Source organism: Tenebrio molitor, chromosome 2 (genome assembly GCF_963966145.1).
Source record: "Tenebrio molitor chromosome 2, icTenMoli1.1, whole genome shotgun sequence".
In the NCBI taxonomy this organism is placed as follows: Eukaryota; Metazoa; Arthropoda; class Insecta; order Coleoptera; family Tenebrionidae; genus Tenebrio; species Tenebrio molitor.
In genome coordinates, this window is record NC_091047.1 from 884,579 (window position 1) to 911,323 (window position 26,745).

General features: G+C 42.1%; 6 protein-coding genes across 6 annotated transcripts; 5 read left to right on the forward strand and 1 right to left on the reverse strand.

Annotated features, from left to right (window-relative positions):
• Positions 1 to 132: 132 nt before the first annotated feature.
• LOC138123161 (beta-hexosaminidase subunit alpha-like) lies at positions 133 to 2,081 on the reverse strand. Its single transcript, XM_069037722.1, has 7 exons — positions 1,888 to 2,081; positions 1,620 to 1,833; positions 1,469 to 1,578; positions 1,208 to 1,413; positions 837 to 1,157; positions 568 to 787; positions 133 to 514 (listed from the first exon to the last, which is right to left on the reverse strand). Exons 1-7 carry the CDS (start codon positions 2,050 to 2,052, stop codon positions 158 to 160), a joined length of 1,593 nt encoding a protein of 530 aa, XP_068893823.1. The 5' UTR covers positions 2,053 to 2,081; the 3' UTR covers positions 133 to 157.
• Positions 2,082 to 3,558: 1,477 nt separating this feature from the next.
• Positions 3,559 to 5,511, forward strand: LOC138123162 (beta-hexosaminidase subunit alpha-like). The gene is made up of 7 exons (XM_069037723.1): positions 3,559 to 3,758; positions 3,813 to 4,026; positions 4,068 to 4,177; positions 4,233 to 4,438; positions 4,489 to 4,809; positions 4,859 to 5,075; positions 5,124 to 5,511. Exons 1-7 carry the CDS (start codon positions 3,594 to 3,596, stop codon positions 5,478 to 5,480), a joined length of 1,590 nt encoding a protein of 529 aa, XP_068893824.1. The 5' UTR covers positions 3,559 to 3,593; the 3' UTR covers positions 5,481 to 5,511.
• Positions 5,512 to 5,947: 436 nt separating this feature from the next.
• LOC138124962 (uncharacterized) lies at positions 5,948 to 10,392 on the forward strand. The gene is made up of 12 exons (XM_069040167.1): positions 5,948 to 6,149; positions 6,195 to 6,414; positions 6,462 to 6,577; positions 6,629 to 6,834; positions 6,886 to 7,792; positions 8,435 to 8,602; positions 8,653 to 8,896; positions 8,939 to 9,048; positions 9,093 to 9,298; positions 9,349 to 9,669; positions 9,717 to 9,933; positions 9,986 to 10,392. The coding sequence occupies exons 1-12, from the start codon at positions 5,973 to 5,975 to the stop codon at positions 10,340 to 10,342; spliced, it is 3,249 nt and encodes a 1,082-aa protein (XP_068896268.1). The 5' UTR covers positions 5,948 to 5,972; the 3' UTR covers positions 10,343 to 10,392.
• Positions 10,393 to 12,286: 1,894 nt separating this feature from the next.
• LOC138123179 (uncharacterized) lies at positions 12,287 to 26,239 on the forward strand. The gene is made up of 2 exons (XM_069037750.1): positions 12,287 to 12,648; positions 25,857 to 26,239. Exons 1-2 carry the CDS (start codon positions 12,379 to 12,381, stop codon positions 26,121 to 26,123), a joined length of 537 nt encoding a protein of 178 aa, XP_068893851.1. The 5' UTR covers positions 12,287 to 12,378; the 3' UTR covers positions 26,124 to 26,239.
• On the forward strand, positions 14,738 to 16,558 carry LOC138123177 (uncharacterized). Its single transcript, XM_069037748.1, has 3 exons — positions 14,738 to 15,042; positions 15,093 to 16,131; positions 16,176 to 16,558. The coding sequence occupies exons 1-2, from the start codon at positions 14,776 to 14,778 to the stop codon at positions 15,375 to 15,377; spliced, it is 552 nt and encodes a 183-aa protein (XP_068893849.1). The 5' UTR covers positions 14,738 to 14,775; the 3' UTR covers positions 15,378 to 16,131; positions 16,176 to 16,558.
• Positions 21,754 to 23,764, forward strand: LOC138123160 (beta-hexosaminidase subunit beta-like). The gene is made up of 7 exons (XM_069037721.1): positions 21,754 to 21,964; positions 22,016 to 22,259; positions 22,302 to 22,414; positions 22,459 to 22,664; positions 22,715 to 23,035; positions 23,083 to 23,299; positions 23,352 to 23,764. Exons 1-7 carry the CDS (start codon positions 21,818 to 21,820, stop codon positions 23,706 to 23,708), a joined length of 1,605 nt encoding a protein of 534 aa, XP_068893822.1. The 5' UTR covers positions 21,754 to 21,817; the 3' UTR covers positions 23,709 to 23,764.
• Positions 26,240 to 26,745: the final 506 nt, after the last annotated feature.

Below are 26,745 nucleotides of genomic sequence, written 5' to 3' on the forward strand. Positions count from 1 at the left end.
CACGACGTAAAAATTCTTCCAGGTCGTGATAATATGTGGTGACGAAAGATTTGGGAGAAATCAGCGACCGTTAAAATATGTTTGTGTTCTAAACCAGTGACCCTCAACATTTTGTGTGAAATAAAACCGCCATTTTGAAATTTGCAAATTTTATTGTTTAAAGACAAACTCCTGGACCGTTAGGCGGCTGAGCCTCGATCCCTCTCCTGTTCATCCTGCAAGCGTGCTCCTCAATTCTTCTTTGGGCGTCGGTCATGTCCTTAACATTTGCCGCGGACCAAAGACGTTCAGCTGCGGCACTCGCTCTCGGCCAGACTCTTTGCATCACGCTGTGTTCGTTGACGTATTCCCCCCACATGCAGACCTCACCACCCAAAATAAGTTGCCTTTGTTCGTCGGTGTCGACATACTCGAGTGGGTAGCAATCGTAGAACAAATTCCAGTCTCCTCCGCTGTGCAGATTGGACAAGTACCAGCACGACGAGTACAAAGCGTATTTTCCGGCTTTGGTGACCTACAAGATGCCCTTTTCAGAATAACTCCGCACAGCCAGAACTACCTAATTACCTGATTTAGAGTCGCGGGGCCTCCGTTGAACTTCCACACGTGAACCACCGTCGACTCCGGCAAATCCACTCCGTTGACGAAGACTTCCTCCCAGACGAGGTAGTTAGAGCCGAGACCGTCTAAAATATCGACCACGTGCTGGATAAAATAGTTTTCGAGTTTTTCGTACGAGGCTAGGTCGTTGGCTGCCATGAACGCGGTCAAGTCAGGATTGCTTTTCCTGCAAGAACAAAATGTGACAAGAATATTTACGAGTCGGAAGAACCGACCAACACTCAAAATCAACTTCATCTCCACCGATGTGAAAATAAGAATCTGGAAAAACATCTGTGACTTCCGCGAACAGCTGCGAAATAAACTCGTAGGTCGTGTTCTTGGAGGGGTCCATGGGTCCCAACTGTCCGTTAGCTTCGTCTCCAGTGTAGCAGCTCGTTAACAGTTCAGGGTGCGAAACTCCCCAAGATCTGGTGTGACCCGGAGTATCGAACTCCGGAACCACTCGAATTCCCCGAAGACGAGCGTATTCGATCACTCTCTTCACGTCGCTCTGTTCGTAAACTGTGGCGACCGGATGGTAAGCTCCTTCGTCGCTGCAGAAAGAATCGACTATTAGTTGAAAAGGAGGGAGTTTGAAAGTGACCTCAGTTCTGGAAAAGCGCGACTCTTGTAGGGAAAGCTGTGGTCGTCGGTCAGATGCCAATGGAAGACGTTCAGTTTGTTGTACGCCATGGCGTCCAAAGTCTTGAAAATGATGGAAACCGGCTCAAAGTGACGCGAGGTGTCCAGAAGGAGGCCTCTGTAGGGGTGCGTCGGGAAGTCGGTGATGCTAGTCGCGTTGATGACGAGCTGCGACAAGTGTTAAATGAAGAATAAATGGTACGACTCTGTCGACGAGGCTTACGACGTCTTGTTCTGTGTAGATCAGTTGAGAGAATGTCTCCAAGCCGCGCAGTACTCCCCAGATGGTGGCCGCTGACAGAAGACTCTCCTCGGCGCTAACAGTCAAAGAGTCTAAACTGGATTATCGGTCTGATCTGTCGTGGTCAACTCACAGTTTTCGTCATCTCCAAAAGCTGGAAGTATCTCCTCGCTGGCGCACTCTCCGGTCAGTTCAATCGTTAAACTGTCCAGATTTCCGAGAGAGCTGTCAAGATCCAGTAGACTTTGTTTTGTCCAGCTCTTTTTGAGAGTCGCAGTGGCTATGATCGTCCAGTATCTAGTCAAAGCGTCGTTGAGGAAGTTGGGACAACCGATGTTGTCCGGCGCCTACGATTTGTCACTTGTCAAATGCTCAAATGTCAAATTGACGGACCTTCTTACCTTAAAGCTAAAAGTGTGAGGTCGGATTACGAAAAAATCTTGCGATTTCTCTTGTTGTTGGGGTTTCGGCCATACTTCGCCTTTTGTGGCGTGGACCACCGGACCCGGATTTATCGCAGAAGAACAAGAGAAAATCGCTACCAAGACCACGACGATTTTGAACATGGTGGCAGAGATCTGACTAGGTCAGATGTGTTTTTGATTGATATTTATAAGAAGAGGCGATCTAATCGATCGATCTCTAGGATCTAATTGTAGTACAAAATCTGCAATCTAGATGTAGGAAACTTAAGTGATAAAAAATCAGAAACTTCAGTTATTTTGGAAAGTTTCGAGAGGTTTTTAGTTTTCGTACTATGATGTTTACACAACTCGCAAATTACGTTATCGTTGTTTGCGTCCATTGTCAAGTTATCTTTTTTAATCGCTTAATACAAACAAAACATTCGAGAGACACTTTAACTTTGATTAATGATCAGCTGACTCTTTTTTGTCAACACTGAACAAACAAAAATAATAATCAAACAAGTTTAATATTGTAGCAAATCTATTACGACACTTCCACTCGACCCAATGTCGACACTTTCGAAACTTTCCAAAAAAACTGAAGTTTTTGATTTTTTATCACTTAAGTTTCCTACATCAACACTGCCCCAAAAAACTTAAGGATATTGCTGTTTGTGAACAAGAGAGGAAGAACAGGGATCATAATCGATACACATGTGTAATTCCATTCATTTTCAGTCAAATCAATACACAATGGAACTAAGAAAAAAGTAAAAACTTTGAAATTAAATAAAATTTAAACTAAATTAAATAAAATAGTTTTTGTTTTAATTTCAAATAATCGGTATTTCGTCCTCGTACCCGTATAACTTCTCTAATACGACGAATTAAGTTGTCAATCTCTTCCTGGGGGATCTGTTGCCACAAAATAGGTAACAAGTCACTCAATTCCCGAATATTCTCTGGATAAGGCACAGGGCGATTCTGAAATAAGTTTGGAAAAAAAACCCGGTAATTGGTGATAATGAGAAGAAGTTATAGACAAAAAAATTTTCTTATAAAAGTTTTTTGTTTTCGAGATACAAATGATTGAAAATTTGGTCAAAATTGCTAGTACGCTGCTGAGTTAAAGGTGATTGCCTGATTATCTTGATAGTTTAGCAACAATAATAATCAAAGGTAAAAGGTCCCCGTCAGTCACAAACTCCTCTCGATCATTTCCATAGAAACATTCACAAAGCAGTGTGCTTGCACCTACGACTTTATTGTGGAGTTGATGTAACTAATGGAGTGAACAAATTCCGACAAATTTTCGCTATTCATAGGCGTTGAAAATACAAGAATATAAGGTAATTTCCATCCTTTTGATTTCACCTTCAAAAGTAATTTACGCAGAATTAATTTGTGTCAAGGATACTCCACATTTTTTTTTCAAACTTATTTCAGAATCACCTGTATTCTGCGAGAGTGTTTCCAAGGTTTCAGGCGAGTTCAATGGGGTTGAAGTCCGGAGATCGTGCAGGTAGCTGAAAATGTTGAATTTCCTGCAAATCTAAGGTTTCCAAAACCTTAACTTTTTTGGGGCAGTGTAGATTACAGATTTTGTACTACAATCAGATCCTAGAGATCGATCGATTAGATCGCCTCTTCTTATAAATATCAATCAAAAACACGTCTGACCTAGTCAGATCTCTGCCACCATGTTCAAAATCGTCGTCGTCTTGGTAGCGATTTTCTCTTGTTCTTCTGCGATAAATCCGGGTCCGGTGGTCCACGCCACAAAAGGCGAAGTATGGCCGAAACCCCAACAACAAGAGAAATCGCAAGATTTTTTCGTAATCCGACCTCACACTTTTAGCTTTAAGGTAAGAAGGTCCTTCAATTTGACATTTAAGCATTTGACAAGTGACAAATCGTAGGCGCCGGACAACATCGGTTGTCCCAACTTCCTCAACGACGCTTTGACTAGATACTGGACGATCATAGCCACCGCGACTCTCAAAAAGAGCTGGACAAAACAAAGTCTACTGGATCTTGACAGCTCTCTCGGAAATCTGGACAGTTTAACGATTGAACTGACCGGAGAGTGCGCCAGCGAGGAGATACTTCCAGCTTTTGGAGATGACGAAAACTGTGAGTTGACCACGACAGATCAGACCGATAATCCAGTTTAGACTCTTTGACTGTTAGCGCCGAGGAGAGTCTTCTGTCAGCGGCCACCATCTGGGGAGTACTGCGCGGCTTGGAGACATTCTCCCAACTGATCTACTCAGAACAAGACGTCGTAAGCCTCGTCAAAAGAGTTGCACCACTTATTCTTCATTTAACACTTGTCGCAGCTCGTCATCAACGCGACTAGCATCACCGACTTCCCGACGCACCCCTACAGAGGCCTCCTTCTGGACACCTCGCGTCACTTTGAGCCGGTTTCCATCATTTTCAAGACTTTGGACGCCATGGCGTACAACAAACTGAACGTCTTCCATTGGCATCTGACCGACGACCACAGCTTTCCCTACAAGAGTCGCGCTTTTCCAGAACTGAGGTCACTATCCGACTCCCTCCTTTTCAACTAATAGTCGATTCTTTCTGCAGCGACGAAGGAGCTTACCATCCGGTCGCCACAGTTTACGAACAGAGCGACGTGAAGAGAGTGATCGAATACGCTCGTCTTCGGGGAATTCGAGTGGTTCCGGAGTTCGATACTCCAGGTCACACCAGATCTTGGGGAGTTTCGCACCCTGAACTGTTAACGAGTTGCTACACCGGAGACGAAGCTAACGGAGAGTTGGGACCCATGGACCCCTCCAAGAACACGACCTACGAGTTTATTTCGCAGCTGTTCGCGGAAGTCACGGATGTCTTTCCAGATTCTTATTTTCACATCGGTGGAGATGAAGTTGATTTTGAGTGTTGGTCGGTTCTTCCGACTCGTAAATGTTCCTGTCACATTTTGTTCTTGCAGGAAAAGCAATCCTGACTTGACCGCGTTCATGGCAGCGAACGACCTAGCCTCGTACGAAAAACTCGAAAACTATTTTATCCAGAACGTGGTCGATATTTTAGACGGTCTCGGCTCCAACTACCTCGTCTGGGAGGAAGTCTTCGTCAACGGAGTGGATTTACCGGACTCGACGGTGGTTCACGTGTGGAGAGACGGAGGCCCTGCGACTCTAAAACAGGTAATTGGTCTGGCTGCGTGGAGTTTTTGTGAAAAGCGCATCTTGTAGGTGACCAACGCCGGGAAATACGCTTTGTACTCGTCGTGCTGGTACTTGTCCGTTCTGCACAGCGGAGGCGACTGGAACTTGTTCTACGATTGCGATCCTCTCGAGTATGTCGACACCGACGAACAAAGGAAACTTATTTTGGGTGGTGAGGTCTGCATGTGGGGGGAATACGTCAACGAACACAGCGTGATGCAAAGAGTCTGGCCGAGGGCGAGTGCCGCAGCTGAACGTCTTTGGTCCGCGGCAAACGTTAAAAACATCACCGACGCCAAAATAAGAATTGAAGAGCACGCTTGCAGGATGAACAGGAGAGGGATCGAGGCTCAGCCGCCTAACGGTCCAGGAGTTTGTCTTTAAATAATTAAATAATAAAATTTGGAAATTTCAAGATGGCGGTTTTATTTCAAACAAGATATTAAGGGTCACTGGTTTAGAACACAAAAATACCGCGGTCGCTGATTTCTCCCAAATCTTTGTCACCACATATTATTACGACCGACCTGGAAGAATTTTTAAGTCGTGATTTATTAATAAAAAACTGGATTAGATAGATACCACAGAAAAAAATTGATTGAACTTATTACCGAAATTGTTGTAATAAATTTCAACGGAACTTAAATAAAACAAATGATATGTCAGACGATGATAATAAATAATGTGTAATAAATACTCGCTAACATTTGATCAGTCTGTAATTTGCACGATGACGACGTAATAATGCTGTACGTTTATCGGATCAAAAAATTAAATATGGCCATTTATAGTAAACTAATCCTTTAATTACCCTTTATCTCTTTATATATTTGCCAAATGATTAAAAAAATTACTCATTGAATTCGTCGTCCCAACATGTCGAAAGTGCTCCTGTTGGCTCTCCTGGTTAGCAACACTTGCGGTGCAGATTTCATATACAAGCCTGGCCCTGTAGTCCCTGCGTCGCAAGGACAAATCTGGCCCAAACCCCAGCACGAAGACAAACTCGACGATGGCTACTTCTCGTTGCTGCCGTCATTCTTCCAGTTCAAGGTAAGCGGAGAAAGAACGATTCTCGAATAATCGGAGGTCTCGCAGTCGACCGGAAACACTTGCAGCATCCTCAAGGAGGCTCTGGACCGGTACCGGAACATAATTCTGTTCAACAATCGGCTCATCAAGCAGATCTACTTCAAAGTGCGGACGTGCAAAGAGAGCTCCGACCAGAAGTTTCTGGGGTTCTTGAGCAGTCTGGAGGTGGAGCTGACGGGTTCTTGCAACGATGACGATTTCCCCACGGTGGACATGAACGAAGAGTGTAAGTAGATCGGAGAGGGTGGTTCGACAGTGACGGTGTGGTTGCAGATGTGTTGAACGTGACTTCGGATGTGCAGAAACTGTCTTCTGGTAGTGTCTGGGGGGTGCTCCGGGGCCTCGAAACCTTCTCCCAGCTCGTATATTTGTCCGATGATAACAGTTGTGTAAGTCCTTGGTGATGCAATGCTCTTCTGTCTTGATTAACACTGACACAGCACAGAGTCAGGACCACTTCCATGCACGACTATCCCAGATTTCCTTATCGGGGCTTGATGTTGGACACCGCCAGACATTACCAACCCAAGGAGCTGATCTTGAAGCTCTTGGACGCCATGGCCTACAACAAGTTCAACGTCTTTCGGTGGCACATCGTCGACGAGAACAGTTTTCCCTACGTGAGCACCACTTTCCCAGAGTTGAGGTAAAAGTGACTCGTCCCTTTTTGAAAGTTGCTTCTGTTGAGTCTTTACAGCGAGAAGGGTGCGTTCCACCCTTCTCTGATGGTCTACGACCAGACGTTCGTGGCAGAAGTGCAAGAGTACGCCAGGAAGAGGGGTATCAGAGTTGTGGCGGAATTCGACACCCCTGGACACACTCTGGCATGGGGTCTGGGCAATCCCGACTTGCTGACGCGTTGCTACGACGTGCCCATGCTGGAGTGGGGTCCCATCGACCCCACCAAAAACTCCACCTACACCTTCATCTTCAAACTGTTCGAAGAAATCAAAGAGGTGTTCAAAGACGAGTACATCCATCTGGGAGGCGACGAGGTCGATTTCGCTTGCTGGAAGAGCAACCCGGAAATCAATGACTTCATGAAGGAGCACGGAATGGAGGGGAACTACGAAGCGCTGCAGAGCTACTACGTTCAGAAGCTGATCGACCACGTCGCTTCTCTCGGATTGGCGCCCATGGTCTGGGAGGAGGTTTTCACCAACGGGGTGGAGATGCCCAAAAGCACAATAGTAGAAGTGTGGATACGCGACGACCCCAAGGGAGTTCTGGCCAACGTGACCGCGGAGGGCCACCCTGCGATAGTGTCCGCATATTGGTATCTAGACCAGATGTCAAATGGGGGAGACTGGGGGAAGTTCTACAACGTGGAACTGCTCGACTTTCCCGGAGACGACGAACAGAAAAAGCTGGTGCTGGGGGGTGAGACGTGCATGTGGGCGGAAGTGGTGAACGAGTACAATCTCGAGTCGAGGATATGGCCCAGGGCTTGCGCCCCAGCGGAGAAGTTATGGTCCGCGGCTGAACCCACCGGTACCGAATTGTGGGACCTGTTACCCGTCGCTGAGAGGTTGCAAGAGCACACCTGCAGGCTGAACAGAAGGGGGATAGCGGCGCAGCCGCCCACGGCCCCCAGCGTTTGCTTCTAAGTTCTAAACAATCATTTCTGCCCCCAAGGTCATTACTGTCATTTTGTATGCATTGTAAATATCAAAATAAAGTGTCAGTTTTGGAGTCATGGACCGCTTTCAAACGAAAAACACGATTAGTTCGGCGTTTTGCCGTCAGGGCAATCAGCGGTTTACTGTGTCGATGACAGGATCTGTCAAAGTTGGTCAGCTTGATATGTTTTTACACGTTTTATCTCGCTTTCGACAAGCGGAAACAAACAAGGGGAATTAATGCGGATTGTCCACACCGATGCCCGTGATATTTATTGTACAAACAGTCAAGGTCACTCCACTTGTCTTGATAATGTTAAGTACTGAAGATAAACAACAATAGAAACATCTCAGCGATCGATTTGAAGAGTTCCCCAAAACAATTTGTTTGTGTTTGCGTCAATTGACTCTTATTGCATTGAAATATCACGATTTCTTCTCAATTATTCCTTCCAAAAGCTTCTCGAGCCTCTACAGATTATCTTATTTTTTTGTCAATTAAAACAAACCAATCTGAATTGGGTTTGTCAGAGCAAATCTCCTATCTCGAGAGCGACTCTCAAAACTCGGCCATTATAAATAACAACACCCGAATGGTAAACACAAAGTGAGCCAGTCCATCGATAAGAGCACACGATGTTCAAACTATTTATAGTCTTGGGGTCAGTTGTGGCGTGCTGCTACGCCGTAGGCCCTGTCGTCATAGCGTCGAAAGGTGGTGTATGGCCCAAGCCCCAGGAGCAAGAAACGTCCGCGGACTACTTCGTCATCCGACCCCACACCTTCAACTTTAAGGTAAAACGAATCTTTCGAATTGTCCGTGGAATTGGCAGTGGAAATTCTAGGGTCCCGCGGACATCGGCTGTCCCAACTTCCTCAATGACGCCTTCACCAGATACTGGACGATCATCGCCACTTCCTCGTCTCTGGACCGGCGGGGGCGGATCTCAGAAATGAAAAGACGACCCAAGAAGAAGTTCTGGAAGGTCGACGACAGCTATGCGGGCTATTTGGACACTCTGAACGTCGAACTGACCGGAGAGTGCGCCAGCGAGGACGTCCGACCGGACTTTGGAGACGACGAAAAATGTGAGTTGGGCCGAAAGTGAGAATTTAATGATCGCCTTGCAGACACTCTCACGATTAGCAGCGAAGGGTCTACTCTTTCGGCGTCTACGATCTGGGGGGTGCTGCGCGGCCTGGAGACCTTCTCCCAGTTGATCTACTTGGAAGAAGATACGGTAAGTACCGATTGGAGAGTGGCGAGGATCTAATTCTCTTGTAGCTTGTTGTCAATGCCACCACCATCACCGACTTCCCGAGATTCTCCCACCGAGGACTTCTCCTGGACACTTCGAGGCATTTCGAGCCGCTCTTCATCATCTTGCAGAATCTGGACGCCATGGCTTACAACAAATTCAACGTTCTGCACTGGCATCTCGTCGACGACCACAGTTTTCCGTACGTGAGTCGCACCTACCCCGAGTTGAGGTGAGTGGAAGAGCGTGATCGAGACTCCTTCTGCAGTGTGACATTTGCAGCGAAAAAGGCGCTTACCATCCCGTCTCCAAAGTGTACGAGCAAAGCGACGTGAACAGAGTCATCGAGTACGCTCGCGTCCGAGGAATTCGGGTGATTCCGGAGTTCGACACTCCCGGTCATACCAGTTCTTGGGGGCCGTCCCACCCCGAGCTGCTAACAACTTGTTACTCCAACGACCAACCCAACGGCGCACTGGGGCCCATGGACCCCACCAAAAACACCACTTACAGCTTCTTGACCAATCTCTTCACGGAGGTCGTCGATGTTTTCCCCGATTCGTACTTCCACATAGGTGGCGATGAAGTCGACTTTTCTTGCTGGTAAGTGGTCCTGTTCGTTATCGCAGTTTCTTGGTAATTCTCCACAGGAAGAGCAATCCTGACGTCAACGCTTTCATGGCCGATAACGATATCTCGACGTACGAGCAACTCGAGAGCTACTTCATTCAAAACGTTGTAAACCTTCTTGACACACTCGACTCAAAATACCTCGTCTGGGAAGAAGTGTTCGTCAACGGTGTGACTTTGCCCAACTCCACCGTGGTTCACGTGTGGAGGGGCGGTGGTCTTGAGACTCTCGCCGCGGTAGGTTTTTTCTTTCTCCACGAACGACAAAAAATTAACTTTTGACTTTTAGGCGACCAAAGCTGGCAAATTCGGACTCTACTCCAGCTGTTGGTACTTGGACGGCCTGGTCAGTGGCGGCGACTGGGAGAGGTTCTACAACTGCGAACCTCTGGACTTCGATGGCACAGACGAACAGAAGGAACTAGTTTTGGGTGGAGAGGCTTGCATGTGGGCTGAGGTGGTCAACCAGTACAACATCATGCCGAGAGTGTGGCCGAGGGCTAGTGCCGCTGCTGAGAGACTGTGGTCCGCTCAAGACGTCAACGATAGTCAAGCGGCTAAACCGAGATTGGAGGAGCACACTTGCAGGATGAATCACAGAGGAATTGCGGCTCAACCCCCCACTGGTCCCGGAGTTTGTCTCTAAATAGTCTAAATTAACGTGTCAACAAAAGCAAATAAAACCTACTTGAGCAACTTCGGTGTTTTTTTCTTCAGGCATTTACCACAAAACCGAATTTAATAATTGTATGCTTGTGGCGACAGACGCGTTAAAAATTAAATAAAATGAAAGAAATTTGTTTGGCAGTATTGATGTCATCACATTACATTCTCATGTTTCGTCATAACCTCACTTTTTTTCGCTAGTCGAGTTTTATCGATTTCTCAGGATTACTACACGCGCGGGTACCGGTACAATACATCAAGCTTAGGTACAATCCCTGAAGATGCCATCGTTGCAGGCCGAAATGTTTACATCGGTCAAGCTTACGTCAAGAATGAGAGATTAATTGTGGCGACGGAAAAATCAAATCTTTCACTTGGCAATGAAAAAATGTAGAGCTTTGCTTTGTAAAAACTATCTCAAGATTTGGGAAATCTTCCAGAATGACGAAGAAAAGTTTCGTGATTGTGGAATGTTAAAAAAATTTGACTACTCTTGCACTACTCTTGTGGGTTTTGTTTGTAACCTTGAAAACCAGAAACGAACAAGATATGTTGCCACCCGTATAAAGCAAAAAGTACACGTAGTGAATATTTATTTAATGCAAAGTCCCAATCAAAATCTACCTTTATCAAAAGAAGAGGGCATTTGGAGAAGGAAAATAGGAGTATAAAATAAATTTTTAAACTGTCACCTAGAATAGTGTCAAAAAAAAAATGACAATAAAGCTTGAACTACATCGAATTTTTCACAACTGACAGAAATTTGATGTCCCACTTTTTATGCTCCCAATAGTACTATTGAGGACACGGAAAACTGGGCAGATGTGTCATTCAGTTGTCAAAATTTCTAAACCATACCTTAGCTACTCATAACCAAGCTTAAGTTAATTTGACAGTTTTTTTTGAAAATATCAATCATAATGACGGTAAAGGTGCATTTACATTGACACTTTTTGAAATGACAATAACAGACTGTCCAGGATTCCATGTCCCTCATTGTACCTAGGTATGCGATTTTTCTGCACAACAGTGTACAATCTTCACAATCTTCTTAAAACAAACTAGGAAACTCTGATTTTTCAAATAAAACAAAAATACTCGAGATATGCATGTCTTGCAGAGTCCATTGGGTTTTCTTAGAATTACTAGGTCATTTACGAGGAATAATGAGCCCGGCGCAATTGAAAATGCAACCCACAATACATTGGAACGAGAAGCCGGATAATATCGGGACGGACGGTTAATATCCAGGTTTATCCCCTGATGTATTGTGGGTTGCATTTTCAATTCCGCTAGTCTCATTATTCCTCGTAAATCACGTTTACAGTGCGATCAATAATTACTTACATAAAAGGCGGCTATGATAGTGTCAGATTTTTCGTAGGTATCTTTGCTAACTCAGCTAATAAACGTCAAACAACTGTCACTATGAATCAAATTTTAACGCAAAAATGGTTTCTACTTCAGAACATAAAAGACTCATCATTGGATCGGAATGGTGTTTTCAATAACGGAGAATTGACATACATTGCCGAGTTTCAGTAACAATTTGGAAATTTAAATTGAAACAAATATATCCGTGCATTCAGGCCATCTGATCGCCTAAGTTCCAACATATGTTGAAGAATCCAACGCCTTCTTTGATCTAAATAATTGTTGATCGCACGGTATATCTGTGTTTGTCTCATTAAAAAATCCCTTCCTTATTTTATTTCATGTTCATTCTATTTCCATGTGCCGTATTGAAATGAATTAATGAATGAAGGGAAAGAAAGAAATATGAAGAGCTGAGCTTTTTTTCAGAAGTTATCATGAACGAAATTTTGGTGAATAGTAAGCTTCAAATCAGGAGATTATTCGCACCTGCAAGAATACGTGGAGCGATAACGATAAAAAGTGTAGTGTGGAATTTTACAGCGCAGTAAAAATTCGCTAATAACACTTCAACCGAATTTCTGACACATCAAACATCTTTCTTTTATCAATTCGCCTGAGAAGTGTTCAGTACCAAACAAAATGTCAAACCTTTCGCTTCACTTGTTTCTACTCTTGCTCGTTCCTTTGATTTCTTGCCAGGACACCGCCCCCGATTATTACTGGCGGGATTACAACGGAATTATCCCACGAGATGCAGTAAAGGGAGGTGCAAACATCAACGGCGAACAAGTCTACATAGGACAAGTCTACGTGAAGAACGCTGGTTTGATACCCGCCCAGATCAACGCCGGTGTGCAAGAAGTGTCCGTTCCGACCAACGGGGTACAAAAACTCGCCGAACGTATCAAAGTAAGTTGAAAGTTAAGATCGTGTCCGACGCTAATTTTGTTTAGATTCTTTGCAGTGTCAACAATTTCGTGTGGGTGCCGACCAACGCGTCCAGTCTGCAGTATGAGTTGCTGAACAGGCAGGTGGTTATCGGAGGGCACGAAGATGGCGGAAATGTTGTCGTGGGACGGATCAGCTATGAGGGGGGCACACAAATTGGGAAAGCCAACACGTTCCCTGTGGGGGACTCGCACTTTCGGTGGGCCGACGCCAACAACAATGAAGCAACCGTTCCTACGTACCAGGTCCTGGTGTTCCAAAAGTGGTAGTAATAATGGTACGGTGAGCAACATGTTGTATTTATTTTTGAAATAAAAATTGCATATTTGCACTATTCTTATCTAACCTAAAATAAATGGATGATTACAAAATTGTGTAAATGTAAAACGGCACCTCTAAAAATAAATCGAGATACTTGTCAGAATTGTTTTCGAAAGAAAGTACAACTGTACGTACCGATATGACAGAGACTCGTCCGGTTGGGGTCCTCGCCCTCGGCTCGGACGCCCAACATCCGTACTCGTGATTAAGTGCACTACTTTGCTCACTTGTATTGAAAATAGCTATTCTTGTGTGTTATTAATACAGGGAATTTGCCGCTTATAATTCTGGTGTATCTATATTTTAAAAGTAAATTGATGTGAATACTTGGTTGCATAAAAACAAGGAATCTCAGAGAGAATGCAACATAAAGCAAAAAAAAATTGTCGCAGATAATCAAAATTACATCAGAATTCAGTGGTAACAGATCAGGAGAATGTCCAAACGATTGATGCACTCCTGAATTAATTTTACACGATTTTTTAATATGTGCGAAGAGATCCTTCTGATTGTTGAGACTGTTGTGTTAAATATGTTTGGTGATAGTGCATTAGTTGTTCTCTGGAATCGTCAATAGCTTCCTAAGATACTAAAGACATTCCAGTTGATTCAGGAATGTTTACTAATGTCGGTCCAATAACTGGGGATTTTTGACACATTTGGTCTGCGTTCGCTTTATCACAAAATGGTTTGCTTGAGGCGACAGACCCATTAACAATGATTTACCATCGTTAAAGGAACTACTTGACTTAATGGTCAGTGTTGGTGTCACCATGACGCTCCACATTACGCTCTCATGTTTCTTCATAACCTCACTTTTCTACACTAGTCTAGTTTTATCGACTCCTCAGGATTACTACTGGCGCGAGTACAACGGTACAATCCCTGACGATGCGATCATTGGGGGCAAATCCCTCGCTCAAAACGTCTACATCGGGCAAGCTTACGTCAAAAAAGAGGGTTTAATTGTGGTAAAGATAATTCCAGGAGTGAAGGAGGTCCTTGCCACGATAAAAGGTGTAAGAAAAATTGATCAATATATCAAAGTAAGTAGAATAATGTGTGAATCGTTGAGATTTGTTAAAACGGATTAAAACAGATTTTGTGTGGAAGCCAAGGTCACTTCCAGTGGATAGTTGGCAACGCGACTGATCTTCACTTGATTTTGATGAACCAGCACGCCATCATCGGGGGTCACGAGGATGGATTTGGGTTTCTCAACGTCGGAAGAATCGAGAACGCAGGAGTTACGGAAACAGGAAAAATCAAATCTTACAGTCTTGGAAGCGCAGATTTCTACTATCCCAACAGAAATATCCTAGTAGAGGAGAGTGTCAAGTCTTATGAAATACTGACTTATGTAAATGATGAAATAGACATTAGACAAGAGCCGCCAATGTTAGACAATAAAAAACCTCTGTTCTGATTCAATTTTGACTTATGTACACTTGTTTTTAGTTCAATAAATGGTGTCGAAAATAGTTTGCATTATTAATTGCGGAAGTACAGACAAAAAACCTGAAAAACAAAATTTTAAAGAAAGTGTATAAGAGAATATCTAGTATCGAATGTCGCTAATTTGGTTACAGTTTTAGGAATTTTCCTGTAAACTGCCTCGGGATTAATCTGAAATGCTGTCTGCTGATAAGACAGTTGTCTAGAAAATTACCTAATTAATTTTGGTGGTTCCCATTAAATTTCCATCAAGATTAATGGTACAAAAAACCAAAATGTAACAAATTGTTTCAGTACTCCCTTGACGCTACCATGTATCACTTCGTTCTATCCCTGGTGGTCATCTTCTTTTTCAGCAGTCAAGTGTCTTGCATTCAGCAAAATTATTATTGGCGTGAATACACCGGGTCAATCCCGAAAGATGCGATTCCGGCTGGTAAGGACATCAACGGCCAAAACATCTACGTCGGCCAAGCTTACGTCAAGAACGAGGGCTTGATAGTGGCCCCGATTTACCAAGGAGAAAAAGAAGTAACTGCCGCGATCAAAGGAGTCAAGAAGATAGAAAGATACATTAAGGTGAGTCTTCAGTGACAGTTCCTGGTAAGTTTTTAGAAATATTTCGACAGATTCTGTGCGGTCCCGCTTATAATTTCCAATGGATCGTCACGGACGCGAAGAATCTGCATGTGGACTTGAGCGGCAAACACGGAGTTCTTGGAGGACACGAAGACGGTTGGGGCTACATCCACATGGGACGCATCAGCTACCAAGGGGAAACGAAGATCGGAAGAGTCACCGCTTACAAGATAGGGGATGCGAAACTGTCCTTTCACGACAGTGGGGTGGAGAAATGGATCGACTCTTACGAAGTGTTGCACTTTGTTGATAATGTAATTCATCCCAAAAAATAAATGGTTTGCATTGTAAAAAGTGTCTCAAGATTTGTTGCCAACCATGTAAAGCAATAAGCACTAGAAAGTAACTAACCAAGACACTGTGACTTTTCAAACAAATTATTTTTATTAAAAAAAATTACTCGAGATCTGGATCTCTTGCAGAGGTTTTTGGGGTTTCTTTAGAAAAATATTTGTGTTTTTCTCTAAAAAACCCTTCCATGTCCCATAACGAAATACATGAATTAATGAATTGTTTTGCAAAAGTTATTGTGAACAAAATACTGGTGAATAACAAGATTCAAATCAAGAGATTATTCGCACTTGTACCTGCAACTTTTAAAAATAAATGCAAAACAAAGTGAAGCGATTGCGATAAAAACTGTAGAGTGGATTTTTCCGTAAAAATTCGTCAAAAACACTTCAAGAAATTTCTGATGCAACAAACAACATCTTCCTTTTATCAACTCGCTTGAGAAGTAAGTGTTCAGTACCAAACAAAATGTCCATCCCTTCGCTTCACTTGTTTTTACTCTTGCTCGTTCCCTTGACTTTTTGTCAGGACAACACCGCCGATTATTACTGGCGGGAATACACCGGAGTTATCCCACGAGATGCAGTAAAGGGAGGTGCAAACATCAACGGCGAACAAGTCTACATAGCACAAGCTTACGTGAAGAACCACGGTTTGATACCCGGACAGATCAACGCAGGTGTGAAAGAAGTGTGGGTTCCGATCGACGGGGTGCAAAAAATCGACCAACATATCAAAGTAAGTTGAAAGTAAATATTGTATCCGACGCTAATTGTATTTAGATTCTTTGCAGCGTGAACAATTTCGTGTGGGTGGCAACCAACTCGACCAATCTGCATGTGGAGATGGTGGACAGGCAGATGGTGATCGGAGGGCACGAAGATGATCACGGAATCATCGCCGTGGGACGGATCAGCTACGAGGGGGGCACACAAATTGGAAAAATCGACGCGTTCACCGTGGGGGACTCGCACTTTCGGTGGGTCGACTCCAACAAAAATGAAGGAGATGTTACTTCGTTCGACGTCCTAGTGTACCAAAGGTGGTAGTAATAATGGCACGGTGCGCAATACCTATGTTCGATTTGTTTAAAAAAAATAATAATGATAGGGTGTGCAACATCTATGTTGTATTTATGTTTTAAATAAAAATTCATTCGCATGCATATGCACAATTTTTAACTGATCTACGAAATGGATGTTTACTGGACAGAAGTCTACAATAGTGAGCGGGCAGAAGATTCCTGTGAGGTCCTGACGTACAAGAAGAAATGAAGAAGTGTAGGAAGACATATATTGTTTTCCCTTGTTTTTCTTTGGAGATAATGTAACAGTGTAGAATGAATTCTGTTTATAAAACGTATTTTTTGTTCGACGAGCCCAAATCGCCTAAAATCTTTAAAATTAGCTTGACGTTTCGTTTTGACAAGTGGTGACATTTATCAAAATCTGTTCACATTGGAGAAAATTCTCAAATTCTTACAGTGTCGAACAAAAAACGTATTTTAATTTATGTTTCAAATATAAAAAATGGATTTTACACTTTGCTTATTATGCTCGCAATTTACTAGTGAAATTGTGTTATTATGGGATAAAATTTCAACGTCAACTCGAGACGCTGAAATTTTATCAGCCACGAGTTGCATCGTGATATTATTTTATCCTCTGGACCAGGCCAGATATGAGCAGCTCGGCAACAACGAGAGCTCCGAACGATAAAATAAGAAAGACCTTTTATTATCAAGAGCACATATTTCGTTGTATAATCTGTTTCAAAATCAAAAATCCAGCACCTGTTAAATTATGTTGGCAGAAAAAAGAAATCCCTAGAAGAGGTTTACTTTTTTTGGGTTGGCTCAACCTCCCACCAAAATTTGATATTGAACTGTTGAGTTTATTTACGTAACACAAAATAATTATTATGTACAAGAAGGTGGTAGCTAACTACAATATCATACTTTTTGAGTGAAATAATAAAATGAGAAAAAAACACGATGAACTATGACCAAAACGACTGTCCACCAGTTTTATTTCATAAACCCACTTTTTTCTGACACTTGCAGACACACTAAAAACAAAAGTTGGCGACGTTGTCGGTTGTATTTTCGAGGTAGAGTGCACTATTGGTGGATTTTTGATTTTGAAACAGATTATAGGTAATTGAAAGCGCGTTTTCAACAAAGATTGACAAAAGATAATTTAAACATTGCGTGTGATTGATAATTGTAATTGACAAATAAATCGTGACAAATACTTCAAATGACCTTGCATGATGTTTATGCATTAAGGAAGATATGAGGGGAAAAACATGAAGTTAAAACTTTCTTAAAAATATTTTGCAGGGATGATTGCGTGAATATATGGTTGCTATAGTTTCGTTCTCACGAGTTTGTTGTAAACAATGGGGAGGGCGAAAAAATTTGAAATATTCCAAAGGCGTTATGAGTTGTTTTTCATAATGTGTATCTATGACGAAAAGAAACAATATTGAAACGTTTCGACTTCCTTGACTTTTCTTCGATGAAACTTTCCTTCATCATTTGGTGTATTGTTGGTTGCCGCATTCCCTCGGATAAAATTTTTGCGGAAAAATACAAAACAAAAGTAATGAGAAAGGAATGTTTATGGATCCTACGTTGTGTTTTATTTTATTTTGTTTAATTAGGTTCTAACGAGAGGCCGTACCTTCGGAAGGTTTTTCAAAACATGGAATTAAAGCGATTGAGCACGCTTCATTTAAATTTGATTTAACAAATAATCGAGTGTGGTGACGTTTGGTCCCAACAAACAGTGTGGAATAAATCAGTGAATTTAATAAAGATGTTGGTGGATATTTGACTCAACGAGATTTGGCTTTCGTCCCGTGAATTTAGATATGACTCATGAATAAATGACCAAGCTGGGCAAATACAGAAGTTTCTGGCGCGAATAGCATTACACGAGTTTGAGATGCGAACTATGTGATCCGAATTGTATCCCCCATTAAATTGAACCCGACGCGATGCCCTGGAAAGCTTCAGTCAAAGCCTGATCTACTCCGGTGATTGAAAATAAAAGGGAAAAGGGTTCTAACAGACTGATAGGGTACCTCTCTTCACACGTGTCAGCTGGCCTAGTTTGGTAACTGTCCCGTTTACGGGTGACGCGGCTGTTTGTGCACTTACGACGGACCACAGCTAATTGAGTGCGACGGGCACTGGCGGTAGCTTCCCCGACGGCGAAGGCTCCCAAGTAATGAATAATTAATGAAGCTATTTTATAAGTTTGTAATAGATCGCCTTGGCGAGAACACGTTTCCCCAATCGGTAAATGCAAGAAGATCACATACTTCGCTATAAAGAATGAGTCACGTGGTCGTTAACTGCTCAAAGAAAATAATATAATCTTTACTTTAGAACGATAAAGAATGAAATGCTGTTTGTCTAATTAAATCGCGACCACAAATAATGTACAAGAATTAGAGAAATAATTTACCTTGTAAATGTAAAGCACGTGGTCACAAAATGGCTGCTGGAGGTACCGAACGTACCTCCGGCTACTTTGGAGATCAAACCCCGAGTGAATCAAAAAAACCTCGTTTCCCGTTCCGCATTCGGTTTTATCATTTCTGGCGCACCCCACTTTCGCAAACCCCTACTTGACCAAAGTGACCAATCAGCTCGGTTCTACTTTACGCCGATAGCGACACCTTTTCGATATCTCTAGAACTTTTGAAATTACAGTTTCCGTTTTCCACCATTATTTTAAATGTTTAAATTTAGACTTTTGTTCGGACCAGACCGAATGTACATAATTTGTTGTTGAATTAGAACTCTGAAAAAGAACACTAAATTACTGACTGTATACACTAATAAACCACAACATCAAGAAACAAACACCATTACAAATGGAACAAACAGAATTAAACAGGAACACTGAATTACTGACTCTATACAATAATAAAAATCAGACCAAAAATTAAACAGAATTAAAATGAAACAAACAGAATTAAAATGAAACAATTTAACATTGTTTTGAAACCTAAATTGGGCTTGAAACGCTGTTACGCAAGTGCCATGTCATGCAACTAAATTCCGTTGATCTGCTACTTCTAAAAATGTTTCTATATTCTGTATTCTATATTTCATTCTCTCTCTCTGACTCACACCTCTGATTTCTACCACTACCTGGCTTTACTGTTACCGTCTTTTCTACCCACTTCCTTTCTACTTTGCTTTGTTACTTTTCCAACTAAACGTGCAAACGATTCTAGTTATTTTCTACGATAAAGCGCTCTGTTTCTAATTTGCAATTCTCGCCCTTAATTACAAATATGCCACAAATTTGAGAATGATAAAAAACGTAAATTAACCTAATGAACATTGATTTGGTGGTTCTCTCAATTTGAAACCGCCTAACATCAAATTCATTCATTCAATTATCCCCTGATTTTTAACTGGATTCCCCAAATTGTGGAACGAGTAAATTTTACAATGTTTCTTTTCCCATGAAAACTGTTATCTTTGTGTACCTGCATTTTCAAAGAAAGGTTGGCAGATTTCACTTGAGGAATGTGGTACCACTCTTGCCCACAAAGGCATCAATAAAATTTACAACTGACCAGCAATTCCGTCGCAAATGAACGGTATTTAAAACATTTCGTTGAAATTATTTTAAAAATTAAAATTCTTAATTTATCGAACCTATTCGGACCGTTACAGAAGGAATTAAGAATTCTTAATTCCCTAGTATAACTCTCAAGGCAGTTATGAATATCATAATGGTTACCGTACCTAAGGTATTATTGACGTATGTATAAATGATTAGTATGAAATAAACAAATTAATGCACGTTAGAAAAAATTAAAGATAAATCGTAGAGGGATATGGAGGGAGCACTGCCTATGCTGGCAATGTAAAGAAAGCGGCACGTCGCGAGACCTGTGCGGAGACCTTTTATGACGCCTTTTAAAATGACCGCCAGTACTTCGTCAAATTTCGTGACGAGGGTCGTTGGGCATCAGATGCTTCATAGGCGTCGGTGTTCCGTCATTTTACTGGGATTTGGTTTTTTACACGTGAACCGGTTGGTGAATTGTCTTTGTATTTTTTCAGTTGTATAACTCTGATCTGTTTTTATTTTGAACTAAATATTTACGGTCGCCTTCCTACAATTCCTACAAAAATTGTCCCCAGAAAAAAGCTAAAAGGGATGCCACTGGAAAGATGAAATATCGGTTTCGCTCGGCTCATCTGGAGACCTTTTATTAGGTCTACAGAAAAGCGCGGTCGTATCCACTTTTTTGAAGAGTGCTCCCTCCATATCCCTCTACGAGATAAATTGACATTTTTCTTGTCCACAATAAATTGAATATCAAACAGTTTGAAATCCCGGTAGTCCGGGATCTCTAGTGGTTGAAATGCGATTTCAATCACAGGAATCAATGTCAAAATGACTAATTTGAATATCATGAGTAGAAAAAATAAATTATTGGATAACGATAAGATAATATTTTGGCCGATGGCCGGCACGATTTTTGATTGTAAGTATTTTTGGCAAAACCAAAAAATATGTGAGCCAAGATATAAATTTAATTAATTAATTGATTAATCGTGATATTATTTTATCCTCTGGATCAGACCAGATATGAGCAGCTCCGCAATAAGGAGAGTTCCGAACGATAAAACAAGAAGGACCTTTTATTATCAAGATCGCATATTTCGTTGTAGGTAATTGAAAGCGCGTTTTTAACAAAGATTGACAAAAGATAATTTAATTAATAAATATTTTGTGTAATTAAAAATTTTAATTGATAAATAAATCGTGACAAATACTTCAAATGACTTTGCGTTTGACTCGGTCGAGCCGCCTGTGGACACTTCTATTCATAGGACTTGAAGTATTTCTACTCCGTTCAGAAAAAAAGCCACTTTAGCCGTTTCTCTGGAGATACATAAAGGCGTGATTTTCGACCGCTTGAAGATAAAGTAGTGTTTGTGACGTTCAAGTACAGTGGCGACATCCGAAATTAGTACAGATAAACTAAAGTGACAAGTGACAAAAAATGAAGCACAAGAATGGAGTATTTTGTTCCATTAAATTGACCAAAATTCACTTGATGATTGGCTATTCTGTTTGTTGCCACTTTCTCACGTTTCAGTTTACATTTCAATATTTCTAGAACTTTCCATGTGATTATTTGTTAAAATTTCACAACTTGTTTGTTTTCCACTTTGATTAATTGTTATTGCATTAAAATAGAAATATTACGATTTTTTCCAATAAGATTTCGAATGTCTAGTAGATTATCGATTTAAAAAAACAAGTTTAATTGAAAACACAGCAAATCTCCGATCTCGAGATCGATTTCCAAAACTCGGCTATTATAAATAACAACACTCCGATGGTCCACACAAACTGAGCCAGTCCATCAACAAGAGCACACTATGTTCAAGCTATTTGTAGTGTTGGGATCAATTCTGGCGTGCTGCTACGCCGTCAACCCGTCGAAGGGTGAAGTATGGCCCAAGCCCCAACAGCAAGAAACGTCCGAGGACTACCTCGCTATCCAATCCCACACCTTCAGCTTCAAGGTAAAAAAAAATCTGTCGAATTGTCAGTAGAATTAGTAGCGGAAATTGTAGGGCCCCGCCGATATCGGCTGTCCCGACTTCCTCAATGCCGTCTTCACCAGATACTGGACCATCATCGCGACTTCGTCGTCTCTGGCGCAGCGAGGGCAGGTCTCCAAAGTGGGAAGGCAACCCCAGAAGAAGTTCCGGGAGGTTGATGTCAACCCCGTGGCCGACTTGAACAGTATGCAAGTCGACCTGACCGGAGAGTGTCCCAACGAAGCCGTCCGACCGGACCTTGGAGATGACGAAAGCTGTGAGTTGCGCCGAAAGTGAGAGTTTAATGGTCGTCTTTCAGACACTCTAACAATTAGCAGAGAAGGGTGGTCCACTCTTTCGGCGTCTACGATCTGGGGGGTGCTTCGTGGCCTGGAGACTTTTTCCCAGTTGATTCACTTGGAAGGAGAATCGGTAAGTACCGCTTGGAGAATGGCGAAAATCTGAATCTCTTGTAGCTCGTTGTCAAGGCCACCACCATCATCGACTTCCCGAGATTCTCCCATCGAGGAATTCTCCTGGACACTGCGAGGCATTTCCAGCCCGTCTACATTATCTTGCAGATTCTGGACGCTCTGGCTTACAACAAATTCAACGTTCTGCATTGGCATCTCACCGACGACGAGAGCTTTCCGTACGTGAGTCGCACCTATCCCGAGTTGAGGTGAGTAAAAGAGCGCGATCGAGATTCTCTCTGCAGTGTGACATTTGCAGCGAACAAGGTGCTTACCATCCCGTCTCTAAAGTGTACGAACAGATTGACGTCAGTAACATCATCGAGTACGCTCGTGTCCGAGGGATTCGAGTGATTCCAGAATTCCAGATTCCCAGTCACACCAGTTCTTGGGGGTTCTCCCACCCCGAGCTGCTGACACCTTGTTACACCGACGACCAACCCAACGGTGGACTGGGGGCTCTAGACCCCACCAAAAACTCTACTTACACCTTCTTGACCAATCTCTACAAGGAGGTCCTCGATGTTTTCCCTGATTCATACATCAACATGGGTGGCGATAATGTCGACTTTTCTTGCTGGTAGGTTATCCTGTTCGTTACCATAGTTTATTGGTAATTCTGCACAGGGAGAATAATCCCGACGTCCAAGCTTGGATGAGCGATAACAATATGTCGATGAGGGAGGAACTCGACGGCTACTTCTTCCTAAAAGTGGCGAGCATCCTCGACTCACTCAACGCAAAATACATCACCGTGGAACAGACGTACTTCAACGCTCTGTCTTTGCCCAATTCTACCGTCGTCCAGGTGTGGTGGGAAGCTGGTCTTGAGAGTCTCGCCAGCGTGGGTTTTCACTTTCCCCACAAACGACAAAATATTAACATTTGACTTTTAGCTGACCAAAGCTGGCAAATTCGGACTCTTCTCCACCAATTGGTTCCTGGACGAGCTGCACAGTGGCGGGGACTGGGAGAATTTCTACGTCTGCGAACCTCTGGACTTTGATGGCACAGACGAACAGAAGAAGCTAGTTTTGGGTGGAGAGGCTTGCATGTGGTCCCATGATGTCAACGAGTACAACATCATGCCGAGACTGTGGCCGAGAGCTAGTGCCGTTGCTGAAAAACTGTGGTCCGCTCAAGACGTCAACGATGTTGGAGCAGCCAGACCAAGATTGGAGGAGCACACTTGCAGGATGAACCGTAGAGGAATCGCAGCTCAACCCCCCAACGGTGCCGGAGTTTGTCTCTAAATTAACGTGTAATTAACGTGTCAACAAAAGCAAATAAAATCGGCTTGAACAAGTTAGGTGTGTGTTTTTTTTTTTGAAGCGTTTATCACAAAAGGCTTGAGGCGACAGACGCGGTACCAGTGAAAATCAAAGAAATTTTTCACTAGTCGAGTTTTATAAATTCTTCAGGGTTGCTACTGGTGCGAGTACAATGGTACAATACCTGAAGTTGCGTTTACATCGGTCAAGCTTACGTTAAGAATGAGAACTTAACTGTAGTGATGAAAAAATCAAACCTTTGACTCTTGGGAGTGCAAAAATCTAGAGATCTTAAAAAATCTTAACTTAAGTAGATGCAAGTATTCACACCGGACATGAGCCGCGTTTGATCAGTTAGACAATAACAAATCCCGATTCTGATTCTTCTTTAAGTAGTTCAATAAATGGGGGCGAAATTTTTTTTAGATTATTATTTTTGGAAAATTCAACCAAAGCATAGAGAAAAATAACAAATAGAAAACTTAAAAGTACAAGTACCAAGTGAGCATTGAATCTATCTTGGTGATTCTTCTATAAACTCTCTGACGGTTCGTCTGAAATTTTGTCTTTTGCTGCCACGCCTGTCTATTCCAAAATGATTAATTTCAGTGGTCCCATTAAATTCTCATCGGGATTAAGGGAAGAAAAAACTAAAATGTAACAAATCGCTTCAATTCTCCCTTGACGCTACCATGTATCACTTCGTTCTATCTCTGGTGGTCATCTTCTTTTTCAACAGTCAAGTGTCTTGCATTCAGCAAAATTATGATTGGCGTGAATACACTGGATCAATCACGAAAGATGCGATTCCGGCTGGTAAGGACATCAACGGTCAAACCATTTACGTCGGTCAAGCTTACGTCAAGAATGAGGGCTTGATAGTGGCCCCGATTTACCAAGGAGAAAAAGAAGTAACTGCCGCGATCAAAGGAGCCAGGAAGATAGAAAGAAACATTAAGGTGAGTCTTCAGTGACAGTTCTTGGTAAGTTTTTAGAAATATTTGGACAGATTCTGTGCGGTCACGGTTATAACTTCCAATGGATCGTCTCGGACGCGAAGAATCTGCATGTGAACTTGAGCGGCAAACAAGGAGTTCTCGGAGGACACGAAGATGGACTGGGTTACATCCACATCGGACGCATCAGCTACCAAGGGGAAACGAAGATCGGAAGAGTCACCGCTTACAAGATAGGGGATGCGAAATTGTCCTTCCACGACAGAGGGGCGGAAAAATGGATCGACTACTACGAAGTGTTGCATTTTGTTGATAATGTAATTCATCCCAAAAAATAAATGGTTTGCATTGTAAAAAGTGTCTCAAGATTTGTTGCCAACCATGTAAAGCAATAAGATCTAGAAAGTAACTAATTAAGACACTGTGATTTTTCAAACTAATTATTTTTATTAAAGAAAATTATTCGAGATCTGGATCTCTTGCAGAGCTTTTTGGGGTTTCTTTAGAAAAATATTTGTGTTTGTCTCTAAAAAACCCTTCCTTCATTTTTACTTCATGTTCATTCTACTTCCGTGCCCCATAACGAAATATATGAATTAATGAATGAATCAATTTTTTGCAAAAGTTATTGTGAACGAAATATTGGTGAATAACAAGCTTCAAATCAAGAGATTATTCGCACCTGCAACTTTTAAAAACAAATGCAGGACAAAGTGAAGCGATTACGATAAAAACTGTAGTGTGGAAGTTTCCGTTTAAGTAAAAATTCGTCAATAACACTTCAAGAAATTTCTGACACAACAAACAACACCTTCCTTTTATTAACTCGCTTGAGAAGTAAGTGTTCAGTACCAAACAAAATGTCAAACCCTTCGCTTCACTTGTTTTTACTCTTGCTCGTTCCCTTGACTTTTTGTCAGGACAACACCGCCGACTATTACTAGCGGGAATACACCGGAATTATCCCACGCGATGCAGTATCCGGAGGCGCAAATATCAACCGCGAACAAGTCTACATAGGACAAGCTTACGTGAAGAACCACGGTTTGATAACCGCCCAGATCAACGCCGGTGTGAAAGAAGTGTGGGTTCCGATCGACGGGGTGCAAAAAATCGACCAACATATCAAAGTAAGTTGAAAGTAAATATTGTATCCGACACTAATTGTATTTAGATTCTTTGCAGCGTGAACAATTTCGTGTGGGTGGCGACCAACTCGACCAATCTGCATTTGGAATTGGTGGACAGGCAGATGGTGATCGGAGGGCACGAAGATGATCACGGAATCATCGCCGTGGGACGAATAAGCTACGAGGGGAGCACACAAATTGGAAAAATCGACGCGTTCACCGTGGGGGACTCGCACTTTCGATGGGTCGACGCCAACCAACAGGAAGGAGATGTTACTTCGTATGACGTCCTAGTCTACCAAAAGTGGTAGAAATAATGGGACGGTGCGCAATACCTATGTTGGATTTGTTTAAAGAAAATTATAATGATACGGTGTGCAACATCTATGTTGTATTTATGTTTTAAATAAAAATTCATTCACATTTGCACATTTTTTTGCTAATCTATAATACTTAAGTGGATGTTTACTGTACAGAAGTCTACAATAGTGAGCGGGCAGAAGATTCCTGTGAGGTTCTGATGTACAAGAATAAATGAAGAAGTGTAGGAAGACATATATTGCTTTCCCTTTGGAGATAATATAACAATGTAGAATGATACATTTTTTTCCAATTAAAACGTGTTTTATTTCAAATTCAAACGGCATAAAAGTGACAAATTGTGTCACTCAAATGACAAGGTAAAAGTGTCGTTTTATGTGATTAAACACATAAAATAGCAAAATTGACTATTTTATGTGCCAAATCACATAAACTACAAAAATCAAAGAGTTCAGCGAAATCATTTATGTATTAACATTTATTGTGACAAATTGTATTAGCTATTACGATTTATCATAAATAATTACACAATTATAATTTAAATCAGGTAATTGAACCCCCGTTTTCAACAAAGATTGACAAAAAAAAATTTAATTATTAAATACTAGCTTT

Excerpts from the sequence above, each read along its gene's own strand:
- LOC138123161 (XM_069037722.1), bottom strand. The coding sequence starts at position 2,052 with ATGTTCAAAATCGTCGTGGTCTTGGTAGCGATTTTCTCTTGTTCTTCT. Across the intron at positions 1,834-1,887 it reads CTCACACTTTTAGCTTTAAG|GCGCCGGACAACATCGGTTG; the intron begins GTAAGAAGGTCC and ends GACAAATCGTAG. Across the intron at positions 1,579-1,619 it reads TTTTGGAGATGACGAAAACT|ACTCTTTGACTGTTAGCGCC; the intron begins GTGAGTTGACCA and ends AATCCAGTTTAG.
- LOC138123162 (XM_069037723.1), top strand. The coding sequence starts at position 3,594 with ATGTTCAAAATCGTCGTCGTCTTGGTAGCGATTTTCTCTTGTTCTTCT. Across the intron at positions 4,027-4,067 it reads TTTTGGAGATGACGAAAACT|ACTCTTTGACTGTTAGCGCC; the intron begins GTGAGTTGACCA and ends AATCCAGTTTAG. Across the intron at positions 4,178-4,232 it reads TCTACTCAGAACAAGACGTC|CTCGTCATCAACGCGACTAG; the intron begins GTAAGCCTCGTC and ends CACTTGTCGCAG.
- LOC138124962 (XM_069040167.1), top strand. The coding sequence starts at position 5,973 with ATGTCGAAAGTGCTCCTGTTGGCTCTCCTGGTTAGCAACACTTGCGGT. Across the intron at positions 6,150-6,194 it reads CGTCATTCTTCCAGTTCAAG|TCGACCGGAAACACTTGCAG; the intron begins GTAAGCGGAGAA and ends GAGGTCTCGCAG. Across the intron at positions 9,670-9,716 it reads GAAGTCGACTTTTCTTGCTG|GAAGAGCAATCCTGACGTCA; the intron begins GTAAGTGGTCCT and ends AATTCTCCACAG.
- LOC138123179 (XM_069037750.1), top strand. The coding sequence starts at position 12,379 with ATGTCAAACCTTTCGCTTCACTTGTTTCTACTCTTGCTCGTTCCTTTG. Across the intron at positions 12,649-25,856 it reads AACTCGCCGAACGTATCAAA|ATTCTTTGCAGCGTGAACAA; the intron begins GTAAGTTGAAAG and ends AATTGTATTTAG.
- LOC138123177 (XM_069037748.1), top strand. The coding sequence starts at position 14,776 with ATGTATCACTTCGTTCTATCCCTGGTGGTCATCTTCTTTTTCAGCAGT. Across the intron at positions 15,043-15,092 it reads AGATAGAAAGATACATTAAG|ATTCTGTGCGGTCCCGCTTA; the intron begins GTGAGTCTTCAG and ends ATATTTCGACAG.
- LOC138123160 (XM_069037721.1), top strand. The coding sequence starts at position 21,818 with ATGTTCAAGCTATTTGTAGTGTTGGGATCAATTCTGGCGTGCTGCTAC. Across the intron at positions 21,965-22,015 it reads CCCACACCTTCAGCTTCAAG|GGCCCCGCCGATATCGGCTG; the intron begins GTAAAAAAAAAT and ends CGGAAATTGTAG. Across the intron at positions 23,036-23,082 it reads AATGTCGACTTTTCTTGCTG|GGAGAATAATCCCGACGTCC; the intron begins GTAGGTTATCCT and ends AATTCTGCACAG.